Consider the following 16,920-nt stretch of genomic DNA (forward strand, 5'->3'; position numbering starts at 1 on the left):
CTGGCAAACAGAGAGAGAGTGAGAGAGAGAGAAAGAGACAAAGAGAGAGCGTAGAAAAAGAGGACACAAGGGAAGTGTTGCTGTGTGGACAAGCACAGCTCGCTCTCCGTCAGTCTGACTCCAACCCTGGAACTCCTGGCAGGGACGGCCATGTCTGGCCCTGTGTGACTGGGTGGCATGGTTCACAAACAGCCCAAAAACAAACAAGATCTCTGGAAGCCGCCACTCCAATGAAGTACCACCACGAGTCTCACGTGGCACGGCTTTGTCCACTGATTAGCGGTCAAACCAGCCACACTCATTCATAACAAACAATGCTCACGCAGACACTGGATAAAACACTGTTGTCCTGTGGATTTGCCAGCTGGGCCTCCTTAAGCCAGTGGTCAAACATGAGTCATGACACTAAAATGCATGCCAAGAATGTGATCTGCATAGGGAATTTTGCATGCTGCAGACATTCTGACTTCTAGGGAACTATGTGTGTTTACTTCTGCAGGGTATGAATACAAAACACACATGTGGGAAAACACTCCCCGATACATGCTAATATACATATGTGTATCCTATTTGTCAAATTTAAGTGATATAATAGAACAGTTTACTTTCAATAATTTATGTTTGTCATCCCATGACTATTCTTAATTCTAACATTCCATGGAAATGGTTTTTGTTGTTGTTGTTGTTTTGCATTATTATGTAAATTGGGTGCTTGACCTTGTTTTGAGCAGGGTTTTTTTTTTATCTCTGATCTTTGTTTTCACTACAAACAATCTACACAGACCCGATTCTGCCCTGACTCTCAATAACACCACCATGTTTGCATTGTAGGAAAGTATGCACTATAAATACTGCCTCCGTGTACAAAGTTGTGTCAATGGAGAATGTCCTCCAACCTGCAATAATAACCGTGGGCAGCGATGCAAGAGCTGATACGAAACGAGCGGGCACGCGAGATTAAGAGTTAAACGAAAATATTTTTCACGATTTGCGGATGCCAAATTTAGCAGATTAATCATCATCTCGAGGCTCAGACTGATATCAATGTTTTAGTCATATACTATAGGTTTTTGAGTAGGCTACTAAAACATTATTTTCAGAATAAATCCAGTCGCTTAGGTGGAACTGTGCTGTGGGAAAAGTGAAGTTAGGAGATTGCTTACAAAGACGCACAACCAAGTTAAGTTCGTGACATACCCTATTCTGGTAGGCTGACGAGCCAGACCCACTATTCTGGGACAGTGTAGCTATCACAACAGTATTGGGCATAATGAACCATTAACGTTGACCTGGGACTTAATGATAAGCCGAGTAAAATAACGTTGTCATTATGAAATGCGTGTTGTTAATTTACAAATAGAATATAACCTACATTTTCAGCTAACCTGTTATAACCTAATATGATATCATGGACTGTATTGAATGAAAGCATAGCCGCCATTGAGGGGACCGGCTACACATCACTGTCCGTGCTTAGGGATGCAACACCCCAACTGTAGCCTACTTGACACAACACGCGCCCCTATCTATGACTCTTCTGTTCTTACTGCTCTAATACACCTTGAATACCGGTAGTTGCCTAAATTAAAATACTAGACTTGGAATCATTCAGTTGCATGGAATAGGCCTATTCTTCTGACATAAAAATAAATAAACTGCAGTCCATACGTTTGTGTGTAAGGAATGTCAAGTGAGCCGCTTTCTGAAACAGATGGAGAGGCCATGTGATGGCTTCCACGCTCTGATTTTCCCATCTATCCAGGAGGTGCAGGGTGAGAACAAAGTGTGCGAGAGAGGATGCTGGAGCGCCCGGACAAAGTTCCCCAACTCAGCCTAGTGCTGTTATCAGCCAAACCACTTCCTACACACAATAATGCATTCCCATCATGAAGACTGGGCAAGAATGAGCAGATCAAGAGAAAAGAAGGATGTGGTAAACATGTTTTAATTTTTATACCTTTTCAAGATGCCACAAGATGAGGAGGGACAATCAGGAGAGGAACACAAATGCGCCGTAATGGGGCTGCTTGTGCGTTTAGTAGGCTACTGATCCCATCTCTGATAAAGGGAAATGTAGATCTCAGTCTGACGCCATTTGTAGTGTTGCTGAATATGTCTTTCGTGTAAAGACGTGCCCACAGATGGGAGACACTGCAGTCCTAATCTGACTGGATGGCAGACCACTGAGTCAGATCATGGGATAATCCCAGGAATGAGGCAAAGAGTGGGGTGATAGGATGGATGAACATGTTTTAATGGTAACCTGTAATTGCTCTGTTAACCTTTACCATGTAAATATAATCATCTGTGTAGAATTCTATATACAATTTTGTTAATAGTAATTTACTTACATTACAATTTCCTTGTAATGTAATTCATAAAATATTGCAGCTCCAAATGCCTAAATTCCAAATTACACCAAAAACATTACTGTTGCTCAACAATAAGAATCTAAAGGAAAAATAAAGTCTAAATAAAAGGAAAATATAAAGACATAAAACCGCTTATTTTATGTTGACATGTTGCAAGTAATTTGATCTCAGGAAGGCCAAATATGTAATTAGGTCAAGACCTCTTCTAATGCAACCCTAACATTCAATTTCCACATTTTTTCTTCCAACAAACAATAATAGCACACTTTATGATATCCATAGAAACAATTTACAGTACAGTTTCATAGAATTGAGTACATCAATACTCTTTTCTCCCCTTCCGATGATAAATGTCCAGAAGATCAGAATTGTATGAGCAGACTTCTTAAGACATGACAACAGCATTGACTGGTAATAATGACAGTAATCCAGTCACTGTGATAAAAAAACATGTGACATAACATGCAGTAGGAATGTAAAAACAATGATTCTCATTCTGAGAGAAAAAATTAAAGAATGAAAAGAAAAGGACAAAATGTCAGACGAGCTGCCTCCATCCCCTGCTCGTTCTCCTTCGCTGGCCGGATTAGCGAGGGGCGTGAGGCGCCGGGGTGCTGGTGTGCACTGGGGGGCGACGGAGCCGCTTGTTACCCCCAAACAGAGGACGGGAGCGCTGGCCTCGCGGCAGAGGGGTCAGCCACTGACTGACAGCCCCATTTATCCCACAACTGGGACAAAGGTGTAGCAAATGTCAATGGTCCAGTTGACCAGTGGGAAAGCGCCCCCCCCCCCCCCCCCCACACACCCCACCCCACCCCACCCCACACCACACACACACACACACCCACACCCACATAAATGGGGACACAAAGAGAAAAAGTGAGTGAGAGAGAGAGAGAGAGAGAGAGAGGGACAGATCAGACAGGAGGGGTCAGGTGTTGGCCACTGAATGAAAAGCCTTGTTTGGGTGCTCTATTGTTTGGGTCCCATTTTTTGTTTTCCTTTTCCGGTTGTTGCTGCTGCTGCTGCCATTAGAGGTAAAAATGTGCTGAAAACGACAAAAGCCGACAGGATTGTTGTGGCAGAGAGGTCAGGACGCAGATAACCGTTTCAGCGATCCAGACAGCTCTTCTTCTTCAGTGGTGTTGGGTACCAGTCTGGGTATGCTCCCCTCTCCCAGGGAACTTTCTGGAAACTACAGTTTTTTTTTGTTTTGTTTTGTTTTGTTTTGTTCAGTCATAATGGGTATCAAAGGTAAGCAAACACCATCAGGTGTGACCCAGACAAAAACTCAGCAAAAGGGCCCCATTCCTTGTTTGTGCACCCAACACAACTGTGATCATATTACTTTTGTCAGTTCCTGTTCCTTATCAACATGATGGGCATGATAATAATCTAATATTTGCACTGCAGTTAGTTTGTACATGTTCATAGTTGTACTAACCCCCCCCCCCCCATTGTTAATAGTTCTTCCAAGATCCAAGGTAATAGTTCTTCCAAAATCCAAGTAAAAAACGTAACTGACAAAGCACACTGACAAAAAAAAATTAAAATATTCCCAATTTTCTTCACATTGACCTCAACGTGCGGGTCAAGCTGGTAACAGCCTGAGGTCGAGGTCAGGAAAATGTAGTTCTGCTTCAGTGATCAGTGCAATACAGTAACCGCAGGGCTACAGATAGGGAAGAAGAGAGTCCAGCTCCTTTTGAGCCTCATCGTCCTGAGAGAGAGAGAGAGAGAGAGAGAGAGAGAGAGAGAGGGATGGAGAGAGAGGGATGGAGAGAGAGAGAGAGAGAGAGAGAGGGATGGAGAGAGAGAGGGATGGAGAGGGATGGAGAGAGAGGGATGGAGAGAGAGAGAGAGAGAGAGAGAGAGAGAGAGGGATGGAGAGAGAGAGAGAGAGAGAGAGAGAGAGGGATGGAGAGAGAGAGAGAGAGAGAGAGAGAGAGAGAGAGAGGAGAGAGAGAGAGAGGGATGGAGAGAGAGAGAGAGAGGGATGGAGAGAGAGAGAGAGAGAGAGAGAGAGAGAGAGAGGGATGGAGAGAGAGAGAGAGAGGGATGGAGAGAGAAAGGGACAGAAAGATAGTGGGTAAGAGGCAGATACAGAATGATAGGAAGGTATGTTTTATAACAGTGGTCGCCAACCCGTCGATCACGATCGACCGGTAGATCTTTAGGACTTGCCCAGTAGATCCCGAGAATAATAGCGAGAATTAAAAACAGTCACCAAATTCCCACATGTTCGCCAACATTTACAGGGCGTAGCCTACATTTCAGCGTGGGATAGGATAGCGCATGATTTATTCAAGACCTAGCCATCATAATGCGAGAAATTCCTGCATACATTTACAGTGCTGTCCGATAACGTTAATCTAATAATGGAGCAGCGTGAATGCGGGACCGGACGAACCAACTTCTGACTTGAACCGAACGTAACCCCATGCAGACACACACATGCGCACAGCACCACTTTGCAGGTGCGCTCTCTCTCTCTATCTCTCTCTCTCTCTGTCTCTCTCGCAACAGGACTTGTCACCCGCCGAAGTCAAATTACGTTAGTTGCTTCTACATCAACTGCTAACTGACAGAAAATAAAAAACAAAAGTTTAGCGATCAGGAATTTGTTCTCCATTTGAAGAATGTAATCGATTGCGGACGTGCACAGACATGGAGTGCATTGTAGGCCTAGGCTTAGGTTACTTTCACTTTCTAGAGTACGCATTAATTACGTGAAAGATGCTTCATACCAAAACAGCGATCAAACATCAAATTTATCATGACGTATTGTCACAAACACTTACTCCAATTAGAAAATCAAAACCAAAATCATGTAAGTAAAGACTATGTTAAAGTGTTGTTATCTCATTGACGCCTGTATAAGGGGGTGGAGGATGTGATATTTTTGACCTGATACATTTGCCTTAATAAAAGGCCTTAAATTGAAAGTATTTTAGCTTTGATTTTCTTTTGACGCTAGGTAGATCTTGCCTTTGTTCAGGGCGAGGTTAGGGATCTTGGGCTCAAAAAGGTTGGTGACCACTGTTTTATAAGGACACTGTGAGACCATGTGACAGCTGCAACTCAAATTCACTGAAAGGTACAGTCCAGTTTAAAGGGAGGTGGATATCCACTGGCCTACCTCTGTAGTAGTGTTGCCAATGCTGGATGCTGTGTTGCACACCTCTCTGGCCTGCTCTTTCTGGCCCAGATCCTTATAACACTGTTCAACCAAGCAGATACGTCTAGTGTTAATGGGCTCCACGGCCTTATCTGCAGCCTTAATGTCAGGTGCGTTTTAAAATGGCTTTCCACTGACCTTTGCCAGGAAGACGAGATTGGATTTCGAGTATTGTGGACATATCTCTTCAGCCTAATGAACAAAAAGGAGTATGTTACATGAGGTGAATGAACAGAGAAAGGCACAATGGCAGAGGAAGAGCAGAGAGAGAGAGAGAGATGAAGTAAAAGATGACCGCTGAAAATGAAGGAAGGACTGAATAAACTGAGAGGGATGAAAGATGGAAGGGTGGAGGCAGAGTAAGGTGAGGGGAAAAAAAGAAGAGCACAGGAGCTCTAGAAAAGGGAAACAAAAGATGGACATTTACAGGACTCTCGACATGCCACTAGCTATGTCTAACAGTGTGCCACACCCTTAATTGGACCAATCAGTTCCTGGACTGAGTCAAAGAGGTTTTATTTCCTTAGCCATTAGCCAGGTGCTGAAGTACTGCACAGCTGGGTCAGATAATGGCAGTGCTCCCCTTACCCTTATCAAGTTGTTTTATTTCCTGACTATCTGTTACTTTTAGACAGGAATTGTACACACATCCTGACTTATCTAAACAGCCTCTTTAACAGTAAAAAAAAAGGAAAAGTATTTCAAGAATAAACAGCAAATCCCTTTTACTGGCGAAGAATCCACAGATTGGGGCTTGTACTGTCTGAGCTGAAATCCTAAATGCTACCGGCAGCAGCCAGTAACTCCTCTTAACAACAAATGATTTTGGGATTGCTGACGTGAAAGCCAGAGGTAATGACAGGGCGTAGTGATCTTAGGAAGGACATTTTAACAACAACCCACACAGAAGATAGCTGGAATGCTCTCTCAAACGGCTGTAAAAATCAATGAAACGGCAAACGATATACGCTGCAGGGCTTTGGAGTCAGACGGTGTTTGTAAACAGTTTTCTGCGTGTCTCTAGGCCTAGATGCAGCTGAGCACTTGTCTTGTCACATCAGTGCTGACAGAGGGTTTTAAAACTGCCAATGAAAATATGATAGGAGCATTCCACTGCAATTTTACGACTTTAACTCCTCATTTATACAAATTACATTTCACATGTCACACACCCCCATCTGATGCATGTTCTGTCTGTGTAAAAGAGAGTTTTAGATTGGACCCTAAGGCAGAGTATAGTTAAGATTGTTTTCCTAGTTACTCAACACCACCTTTTATTGAAACAATTTCTACAGTGGTTTAAGGAGCAGTAAGAAGTTGGTAGATGCACATGCTCCTGCAAAGGATTTAAATTTTCTCTCAACTGATAATTGGGAAATCTAGAAAGCTTTTTTGAGCATTTTGAAAACGTTTCACTGCTTTTTTGCACACTAATTTTAGTCTCTCTCAACTGTCACTTCAGTTCTATTTGAAACCAGCTTTGTGACTTCAGAGTGGCTCCTATAGAGAAATGCTGTGAGTAACAAGCTGACATGCCCCCTCTGCTGGCAGAGACACTTAGAGAGAGAGAGAACGAAAGGGCTAGACAGAAAGGGAGATTTCAAAAGTGCCAATCTCATATCTGCCCTGCTGCCAAAGCAAAGCCCAGAGAGACATCTCTGACCCATCTGGCAGTGCAGTGACCGCTCTTTAGCAAGCAAATTGGGCAATTACACGCCAAAGAGACTGGACCTGTTTCACTGCCAGAGAACACAAAAGATGTGGCCAACAGCTGCAAATTTAGTCATTTTTTCTTTTTTGCTGTTGTTGGTGTTACTGTTGTTGACTCAACCCCTGCTTGGAAGACTGTGCGCTTGCAGCCACTGTTTTTGTATGTCAGTCCTGCGCAATCAGCCACAGCTGTTGTATAATTCTTCAGGAATTGTTTGTTAAAAGCTAGACAACCCACATCCCCCTCCAACACCCCCCTGAGTCGTGGCAATGAGGAGTAACAAGTTACAACACACGCCACTTAAATCAAATTGATGGGTGAGATACACAAGACGTGAAGATGAGGCATGCATGAGAATCTTGGCCAGGAGCAATTTCAATTCTCTATATAAACATGTGAAATGAGGGAACATAGATTAAGCCCTTCTTAAATACAAGGGGCTTGGTCTTAAAGGGAAAAAAGGACAAGAAAGAAAGAGAGAGAAGAAGAAAGAAAGACAGCCCTAAGGGTATATATTGCTTATACACACACACACACACACACACACACACACACACAAAAACAAAACAAACACTCTTGCCTGTGCACTAAAGGCGAGTAAAGGCAACGGCTGGTAGCCCAAGTTGGTTGAAGGAAAGTTCATAGCAATGACTATAGTGGCTTTAAGAGTGACACGTTGTCCTCAAAGCTTTATAGTATACCAGGGGAAACCTTAAGCTCGGTAACTTGTTCCTCAGTGGGCAAATCTATCACTGACTCGCTTTATTCCAAATAGGACTTTTGCCTTCAATATGATCCTAGTCTTTGCTGCAGCAATTTCAACATTGCCCTAACAGATCAGTGCTTTCTACCTGTATCTCAAGCCTCTAGCACAAGTCTTCTTAAAAATAAATATATATATTAAAGGAAAAGAAGATGTTTTCATGGTGATGCGCAAACATTGGCAGCGATTAGCTCTGTGTGCCCAGGGGCTGCTAGTGTAAGTTACTGTAGGATGGCCCAGATGCCTCGAGCTGGTACTACATGTGTTTGGACGGTCATGGTGTGTAAGCATGAGATCTACCCAGGAGGCACTCTTGTGTACATGATGATGACTGACAAGCCAAAACTGAATTTGGACTGAAGGCCTGGCTTTGAAGAGTGTAACACTGTGAAAGTGCCGTACCTTGAGGAAGTTCTGCAGGGCGTCCTGGACAGTTGCGTTGGGAGGCTCTCCAAAAAGAGTGGCAGCAATTTTCCTTTCAATCCACGTGCACTGTGCAACCTGCCATGAGGCAAGACATTAGAACACAAATCTGACACTGAAGCACACATCTACACAGAGAAAATGCCCGTGTTTGGGATAACACCTGTCTGGGGTATACGGTTGCAGTAGCACCCAGAGGTAATAGAGTCCCATTACTCTGCCTAACTACAGGGCAAGAAAGTTAAGGAGGGTTGTGGATGTTAGAGCAATGAATCAAATGTAATGTAACAACAATAGAGGTGACATAATGGCTGACATGGCTGTGAGATGTTTACACAGTAAAGAGAGAGTGACTGAGATCAAGGACCCATAAACGCAGAGAGAAAAAGAAAGCCAACACTGGATGAACAAAATGACAAATCCTTAGTCATCCGCAGGAATGTTCTGATTGCATGTTGTTCTTATTTATGATTCCAAGTAACTCTGGCAATCCAGACGAAATGCCAGCCAAGAATTATTGTGTGCAATAGCCACCGTCCCACCAGATTAATTAGAATAGGAATCAAGTTTTTCAATCACCTTCAACCACAGTACTAATTACCTAATCAGAAAAGCACAACAGTGGAAAGAAAGATCCTAGCGCCATCTATTACTATACATACACACACATACACACACACACACACACACACACACACACAAACAAACCCCACACGCTTGCGTTATCTTCCAAACACTGGGCAACAGTACCGGCCCCTACCCTACCCACCCGCGTGGCACGCATTTCCAGGAATTAGATAATGGCTCGGGGGAGGAACAGCTGTAAGGGCGTATGAAATGTTCCTTCCCCGCCCTTTTGTGTGAGAAGGAAAAAGAAGAAAAAAAAAAAAGAAAAACGGGGACAGGATGGATAAAGAAGGAGGGATGGTGTGTGTGTGTGTGTGTGTGTGTGTGTGTGTGTGTGTGTGTGTGTGGGGTATCTACTAATTGCAGGTGTACTGTTGGCGCCGTGTCATTTCTTTCCAACGCAGCGCTAGCGGCAAAGCCAACAGAGGTGGTGACGCCTGAGTGGAGGTGTTAGCACTGAGGGGTGGAGAGAGGGAGGCAGTTTAAGGGCTCGTCTCGCTCACTCGTGCCCCTTTCCCTTTCTGACACCAACACAGCACAATAAACATGGCTCAGTTCCTCATGCTAAACACTAACACGTCACTTACTGTTACCGGTGATGACTTGACTTAATCCTCTGAATCAGACCAGTCGACTCTTTATTTTAAAAAGAATGTTATCATTAAGCATTAACGGGTGGCCAGTTGCTGTTTGGACAGAGAGAAATGTATCTAAGCTGTGTGTTTACACATGGAATACTTCTTGGTCTACATATCATAGTAGATCAATCCACGCGGCTCAGTTCATTATGTCAAATACTAAAACATCACCTCAACGCCTCAGCATCAAACCAGTCTAATCTTTAGAAAAAAAATGTTCGGTCGATGGGTGGCCCGGTGGGTGTTTGGACAGAGACAAATTGATCTAAGCAGCGTGTTTACACAACGACTGCTCCTTGAGTGGAAGAGTAACAGGATTAAAATGAAGGGGCAAACACTTAAGGTAAACAGAGCCCATCTGATTTCATGGACACAATGGCCGGTCCAAAGTGGCCAGCTTTTGAGCGTGCTTATCACAGAATGGAAACATCTCCTGGAAATGCCAGAGAGACAACAAACGGTAACAGCAGCCTGGACTTTTAAACAGTGCGAGCAAGAAGTGGGAGGACGTCCATGGGTCGAGGTGGTGGACAGCTGTGACCAATAGGGGCAGCCGTGGCCTACTGGTTAGCACTTCGGACCTGTAACCGGAGGGTTGCCGGTTCGAACCCCGACCAGTAGGCACGGCTGAAGTGCCCTTGAGCAAGGCACCTAACCCCTGTTGATGCAGGCAGCTCACTGCGCCGGGATTAGTGTGTGCTTCACCTCACTGTGTGTACACTGTGTGCTGTGTGTGTTTCACTAATTCACGGATTGGGATAAATGCACAGACCAAATTTCCCTCACGGGATCAAAAGAGTATATATACTTATACTTGTATACAATATGGCTGACATGGCCCAATGTGTTTGGCTCCGGTTGCGTTGTAGTGGTAGCCTAGAAATCTAGACGCACCCTAGCGACGGCAAATTAATTTGCTCAGCCTGTACGTCTAGTACCAAACCATAGGGATTTCTATTGGCTGACGCCGTGGACCTCATCCAATCACAGCGCTCTATTTTGTTAGAGAGTCTTAAGGCGGGCTTAACAGGATAACGACAGTCCTGCGACAGTGAACAACAAGGAAGGTGGCTATGGCGAACGAAGAGCGGTTGTTTGAATCGGTGTTTGCGTCAACTTTGGAGGAGTTGGACTTGTGCTTTTCTTTGAAAGTTGAGCAACACAATGCACTTAAGTCATTCTTTTCGAAGAAGGATGTATTTTCCGTTTTGCCGACCGGATACGGATGTCGTAGCGCTGGCCTATTGCATGCCTAGGCAGTTTGAAAGACAATTCTCTGCCCACCCCTTGGATTAAGCGAGGTGAATGGTTCGATTCCAGACTATACATTTCAATGATATAGGATGGCCCGCCAGGCTATTGTAGTGGGCTTGCGGGTGACTTACGGCATAACACCATCGGCCCAGCAGGTAATAGGAGAGAGGGTCCTCAGGTTTCAGCTCGATGGCTAGATCCAGATGATCCTGGGGAGAGATGGTCAGGAAACAGCTCAGTGTGTGTGTGTGTGTGTGTGTGTGTGTGTGTGTTTTGCTAGTGTGTCTTTGGCTCTACAGGGATCAGCACACACCTCTCTTCTGTCCATAAATCACTTCGGTCTCTCTCACTTTCACCCCCTCCAAATATCATACATCTTCCTTATCGCTCCCTCCTTCCCTCTCCCCTCTTCCAACCCCTCGCTCTTGCCAGTCCACTTACTTTTTCCTACGCTACGCCCAAATTCTCTCTTCTTCTCTCCTCTCCTCTACTCTACTCACTCCCTTCCTCCCTCCCTCTGTCCCTCTCTCTCCCTCCCTCCCTCTGTCCCTCTCTCTCCCTGCCTCCCCTCCCCTCTCACCCACTTTTCCTCTTTTGTTGTTCACCTGTCGAGCAGATAAAAGTGTTTTGGGTTCCGGCTGACAGGTATGATGGATGCTACGTGCCTTACTGCTACGCGGCCTGGTCTTTTGAGCAGGGCTCTTACTGAACAACTGAGCACCCGCCCTCCTCTCCAATCCCACAGCGGCAGACAGACAGGACTACGTGCACAATGTCCGCTATACACACACTATACACTATACAAACACACACACACACACACACACACACACACACACAGTAGCCAGTCATATATTCACACCTACAGTATAGGTTACATCATTGAGTGCTATTTTTGTTTTATGATTCCATGAAAGACAAAGGTTTTTTCCAGGCCGGGAACCAATGCAGTAGGGACTTACATGTGCATGTATGGGACCCAAACTGCAGGAACATGATGGCTTTAATATGGATGCCATCAGAGCACACAGCAAATAGACTAGAGAGTCTTCTGAGGACTACTGAGTGTTTCATATTGGGTGATTTTACAGACACATGTACTCACCTTAAACAGATAGCCATTTTTGATTTTATTCTGGATAGTGTCATACTCTGATAACTGTCCACACAATATGGCAAACCTGCACAAGTGAAGAGAAAGAGAGCATTAAAAAAACCTTGTGAAAACATTCTACTAACACAATGGCTAACAACACAACTGAAATTGCTTTAAACACTATACGAAGCATGACATTCTTGCCAGCTTCTATGAACTATCCAGTCATGATGACCATTGATGAAATAAGTTAACCTAGATTGTGGGGTGCTGACCGCCTGACTGAGAACACAAGGATGGCCATTAATTCCCGATATCCCCCATGCAACGGAGTCCACCGCCCCTGTTTCGTCCCGACACACAAAGCCCCAGAGCAGTGGCCTGTCTCCTTGTCCCCCAATATGGACAAGCTCCAGCAGCCATGACCACCATGACCAGTGTGTGTGTGTGTGTGTGTGTGTGTGTGTGGGGGGGGGGGGGGGGCACTAGGCCTATCCTCCGAAAAGGGCTCCTTAAAGGTGCTCTAAGCGATGTCATACATTTTTTAGGCTAAAACATTTTTTTGTCACTTACAGCTAATATCACTTCACCATCTGCTAGCTGCCTGTGTCCTGAACACACTGTAAAAAAACACTATCTCTCTGGACAACCCAGGCTCCAAAAACGAAACAACTTGGTCAAACCTTGCCCATAAAAACATAACAATCTGTTCCAGAAAATCACAGACAAGATGCGCGTTTAGGAGAGTTTCATTTGCACGGGAGGAAGGGGGAGGAAGTAGCAAACTAGCTTTCTGTTTGGTTTGAACGTCAACAGAAGTGACGTTACTTAGAGTGCCTTTAAAGTTAATTTGTGGAAGTTTTGTAAAGAACTGGATGAGCAAACAAAGCAAGCTGGTATTTTGTGTGTGTGTGTGAATGTGTATGTGTATGTCTGTATGTGTGTGTGTATGTGTGTGTGTGTGTGTGTGTGTGTGTGTGTGTGTGTGCACGCATGTGTGTGTGTGTGTGTGTGTGCACGCATGTGTGTGTGTGTGTGTGTGTGCACGCATGTGTGTGTGTGTGGGTACGCATGCGTGTGTGCGCGTATATGTGCACGTGTGCATATGTGCATGTGTATGCAGGCGTGCATTTGCTTTCCTGGTGTCGAGTGTTGTAAGATGGGTGGAATGAGGTGATCAAAGGCCTTTCAGCGCAGAGCTCCCTAATCCTGCTGGTACTCAGCATTAAACTGTGCAGCAGGACACAAACACCTTTCATACGCTGCAGCGCCGGGTGAAAAGGTCGACCAGCAGAGGAAGGAGGGCTAAGGGGAGGGGGATCGACCGTTACCGAAAGTCACGGTGTGTGAGTAAGTGTGTGGGTGTGTGCATAGAGAGCAATGGGGATTTATGTGCAGTAGTTGGAACCTTGGTTCGCAGCCAGCTCACTGGAGGAACTTGCTGTTAAGTCGCTGGATAAATGCATATGCCAAATGAAGAAATGTAAATGTAACTCGGTCAGACTCTGCGCCTTCGCTCCCAAGTCAATCTCTCTCAGTCTGTCTGCTTCAATGCTTCCCTCTGTATCACTCTCACACTATCTCGCTGTCAATCTATTCCTTTCTTTCTTTCTTTCTTTCTTTATCTCTCTCCAGCTCACTCGCTCTCCCTATTTGAGACTTATTGTTCATCCTATATTGTCTGTTCATCTTGCTCTCCCCTTTCTTTTCTCATGCCTCTTCCTGTCTGTTTCCTGTGCTCAGTCAACCTGTCTCCATCTCTCGTTCTTCTTCACCCATACTGTCGTGAGGTTTAGTTATTTTCTTTTATGTAATCACCCCCCATCTCCTCTCTCCATCTCTCTCTCTCCCTCTGTCTATCCAACTCTCTCTCTCTCTCCCTCTACCTTTCACACTCTGTCTGTCCATCCATCCATCTCTCTCTCTCTCTCTCCCACCTTTCATACCACTCTGTCCATCCACCTCTCTCCCTCTCCCTCCCACTCAGTGACTGTTAATCAGATGAAGGAGAGCAGGCGTTCCGTATCTGAACGGATTGGCGCTCCAAAAGAAAACAATGAGTGGTGAGCTGGCTTATCCAGTGCCTGCCTGCCTGCCTGCCTGCTGGTCGTGACCCTTGCTGTTGCGTGACTGCCGTGTGAACTCTGCCACCACAGGGGTGGGTGAATAGGTGGTGGTGGTGGTGGTGGTGGTGGGGGGGGTCCGGCTCTCTGACTAACACCGGGCGCTGCAGACAGGGCACGATGCCCAGTGCCAACACGACTGACCTGGATGGCATCCGTCCCAAAACAGCTTAGGCTACTGTACGGCTCAGCTGGTTAACAATGCCTCGTCAAAGCCAAGGATATGAGTTCCTTCCCCAAGCAGCATGTTCTGATGTTAGTATGCCATAGCTGTGAATTAAATTGTTCAGGGTATAAATCTCCATTATATGTACTGCATATATTCAAACACTAAACTACACTGTCATGTGTGTATTGTGTATCGGGTGTGTAGGTGAATGAGTGAGCGTGCATAGGCAATGTCTTTGTGTGTGTGTGTGTGTGTGTGTGTGTGTGTGTGTGTGTGTGTGTGTGTGTGTGTTAGGGGTTTCGCCAACTAGTCGACTAGTCAACTATTACAACCACTAGTCCGCGCTGTAGGCGGTAGTCGACTAGTCGTTAACAAAATGTTTCCCCTCTCTGGCGAAGTTATCGAGAAATTGATCTGGCTATTCCTGCCACCAATAGGCCTACTCCGAGTGACTGTTTTTTTCCCTGGCAGTGAAGTTGTAACAGTCACCTGACAGCGGTCAAGTCTCCATTTCTCTGTGGTCAGCTTTTTTAGCTGTTTTATATTAACCAATGTGGATAGAATAACCTATGAATTTTCGTATTGTTATGTTCTTTCTGCATTACAAAAATACAGTTTTAAGTATTCACCAGAACTCCACCCTCTGCATCTTCCTTAATGTGAACTAACGCATCAACTTAACAAACAAATAAATTAACAACTACTCGACTAGTCGTCGACTGTTATGAACAACTAGTCAACTACTGAAAATCACTAGTCGTGAAAGCCCTAGTGTGTGTGTGTGTGTATGTGTGTGTGTGTGTGTATGTGCGTGTGCGTGCGCGCGTGACTGCGTGCGTGTGTAATGTGTGGGAGGACATATTAGTGTAGTGAGCTCAACACCACAACAGCAGCCCAGACAGTGCGAGCATGGCACGGCATTGCCAACCCACGGCCAACAAAAACACTCCATGCCGTTGGTTTTGGCAGTCACACCGCGTCCATCTCCAGCTACTACTCTCATGCAACAGGAGGATCACGAAAGAGCCAGAGTGAGTCGCTTCCAACAGACCCATCTAAAGGCCACGAAGGTCCTCACACTCCCAAGGACAAAACACAACCACGAGTGTGTTCCACCTCGGAGAAGATAGCAGGCCCTACTTGAAGCCAAGGGTATGATTATTCACAATAATAAAGCGAGAAGATGAACTGAGGCGGCAAGTAAGAGGCATCGTGGGTAATCCAAACAGAAGGGAGGATGAAAAAGAGGGAAGCGGAAAAATGAAGAGGTTGAGGTGAACAAGACGATGAGAGATGGGAGGAAATAGGGCCGGCGCGAGTTTTTGTTTGCCTCTTGCTGCGCGGGCTGGATCCGTCTGTAATGTGATTACAGGCAATAAATCTTGTGAGAAAGGGGGAGGTGTGGAAAATAACAAAAAGTCACATACCATAGGCGATTAGGGAATCTTCTCTCAATCAACACCCAGGTGAGGAGACTGACAGTGGGGAGGTTGCTCAACAAAACCTGCAGCTAGTTTTTTTTTTAGTTTGCAACCCCCCCACACACACCACCATCCTCACCGTGCATTAGCTCAGCTTCCTCACGCACCAGTTTGCTACATGTTCTCATGGCACGCACATTGCCTTGAGAGGGTAGAGTTCTGGCAGGGGCTTGCTTGTAAGGCCGAGAGAGAGAGAGAGAGAGAGAGAGAGAGAGAGAGAGAGAGAGAGAGAGAGAGAGAGAGAGAGAGAGAGAGAGAGAGAGAGAGAGAGAGAGAGAGAGAGAGAGAGAGAGAGAGAGAGAGAGAGAGAGAGAGAGAGAGACACATCTCCTCATGATTGACTGGCCAAGCAGACGCTGATGAGTGCCTTGGCAGGATCTGGGGCTGTGGAATGTGGGGTTTCCCTATGGGAGAGTGCTGTGGGTAAACACAGCAGGAGAGAGAGGGCAGGAGAGAGGGAAAGTGGATGGCGGAGAGAGAGGAGGGCTACAACTTGCAATGAATGTGCTGGGCCTGTAACAGTGCTCAGTTTGTGGTTATGTAGAGGGAGGGTTTTTTTTCTTCTCATTAACGTGACAAAAATTGGCTGCAAGTCAGTGCAATATACTTTATGATAAGGTATATTGTATGCAAGATAAAATATAATGTATTTAAACAATACAAAAAAATCTTCTAAATTAAGTGAATGTGTAAAGACTTTATTTAAGGTGCTATCCAGTTGAAGACATTTTTGACTGTCTATAGTGGAAAGGTTATTACAGAGGTCTTGAAGTCTGTGTGTCGGAAAATAAACTGAAAAACTATGTGGATCAACAGCAGAAAGAACCAAATGCACAGTATAAACTGAAGAGCCTCAGAGAATGCATAAGGAAGTCATAATAGGTCAGCAGATGAACTTAGAGTGGACTGTGGCTGAAGCAGTGAACCAGTCACTAAAGCAGTCATCACTGAAGCAGTCATCAGGGAAAGTGGATGGCGGAACCCATTTCCAGGGGTGAGAACAAGTTGGGGAGGTGCTGTGTTAATATAAGGCCTAGACCACCAAGCCTCTGACTAGAGCTGAGACAATCAGTTTATGTTACTTT

The 16,920-nt window shown here is 45.2% G+C and overlaps 1 protein-coding gene across 10 annotated transcripts in view; it reads right to left on the reverse strand.

Moving 5' to 3' along the window:
* Nucleotides 1-1,929: 1,929 nt before the first annotated feature.
* The window catches only part of LOC121684971 (regulator of microtubule dynamics protein 2), a 49,944-nt gene continuing 34,953 nt past the window's right edge, over nt 1,930-16,920 (reverse strand). For all 10 annotated transcript variants that reach the window (XM_042065157.1, XM_042065155.1, XM_042065162.1 and 7 more), the window contains 6 exons: nt 12,072-12,147; nt 11,098-11,175; nt 8,427-8,525; nt 5,689-5,742; nt 5,512-5,592; nt 1,930-4,092 (listed from right to left, as the gene is read on the reverse strand). In XM_042065157.1, coding sequence (XP_041921091.1) covers nt 4,045-4,092; nt 5,512-5,592; nt 5,689-5,742; nt 8,427-8,525; nt 11,098-11,175; nt 12,072-12,147 — 436 coding nt within the window. In that variant the 3' untranslated portion in view covers nt 1,930-4,044. The remainder of the gene's footprint in view (nt 4,093-5,511; nt 5,593-5,688; nt 5,743-8,426; nt 8,526-11,097; nt 11,176-12,071; nt 12,148-16,920) is intronic.

The sequence above is a fragment of the Alosa sapidissima genome, chromosome 16 (genome assembly GCF_018492685.1).
Source record: "Alosa sapidissima isolate fAloSap1 chromosome 16, fAloSap1.pri, whole genome shotgun sequence".
NCBI classification, from domain to species: Eukaryota; Metazoa; Chordata; class Actinopteri; order Clupeiformes; family Clupeidae; genus Alosa; species Alosa sapidissima.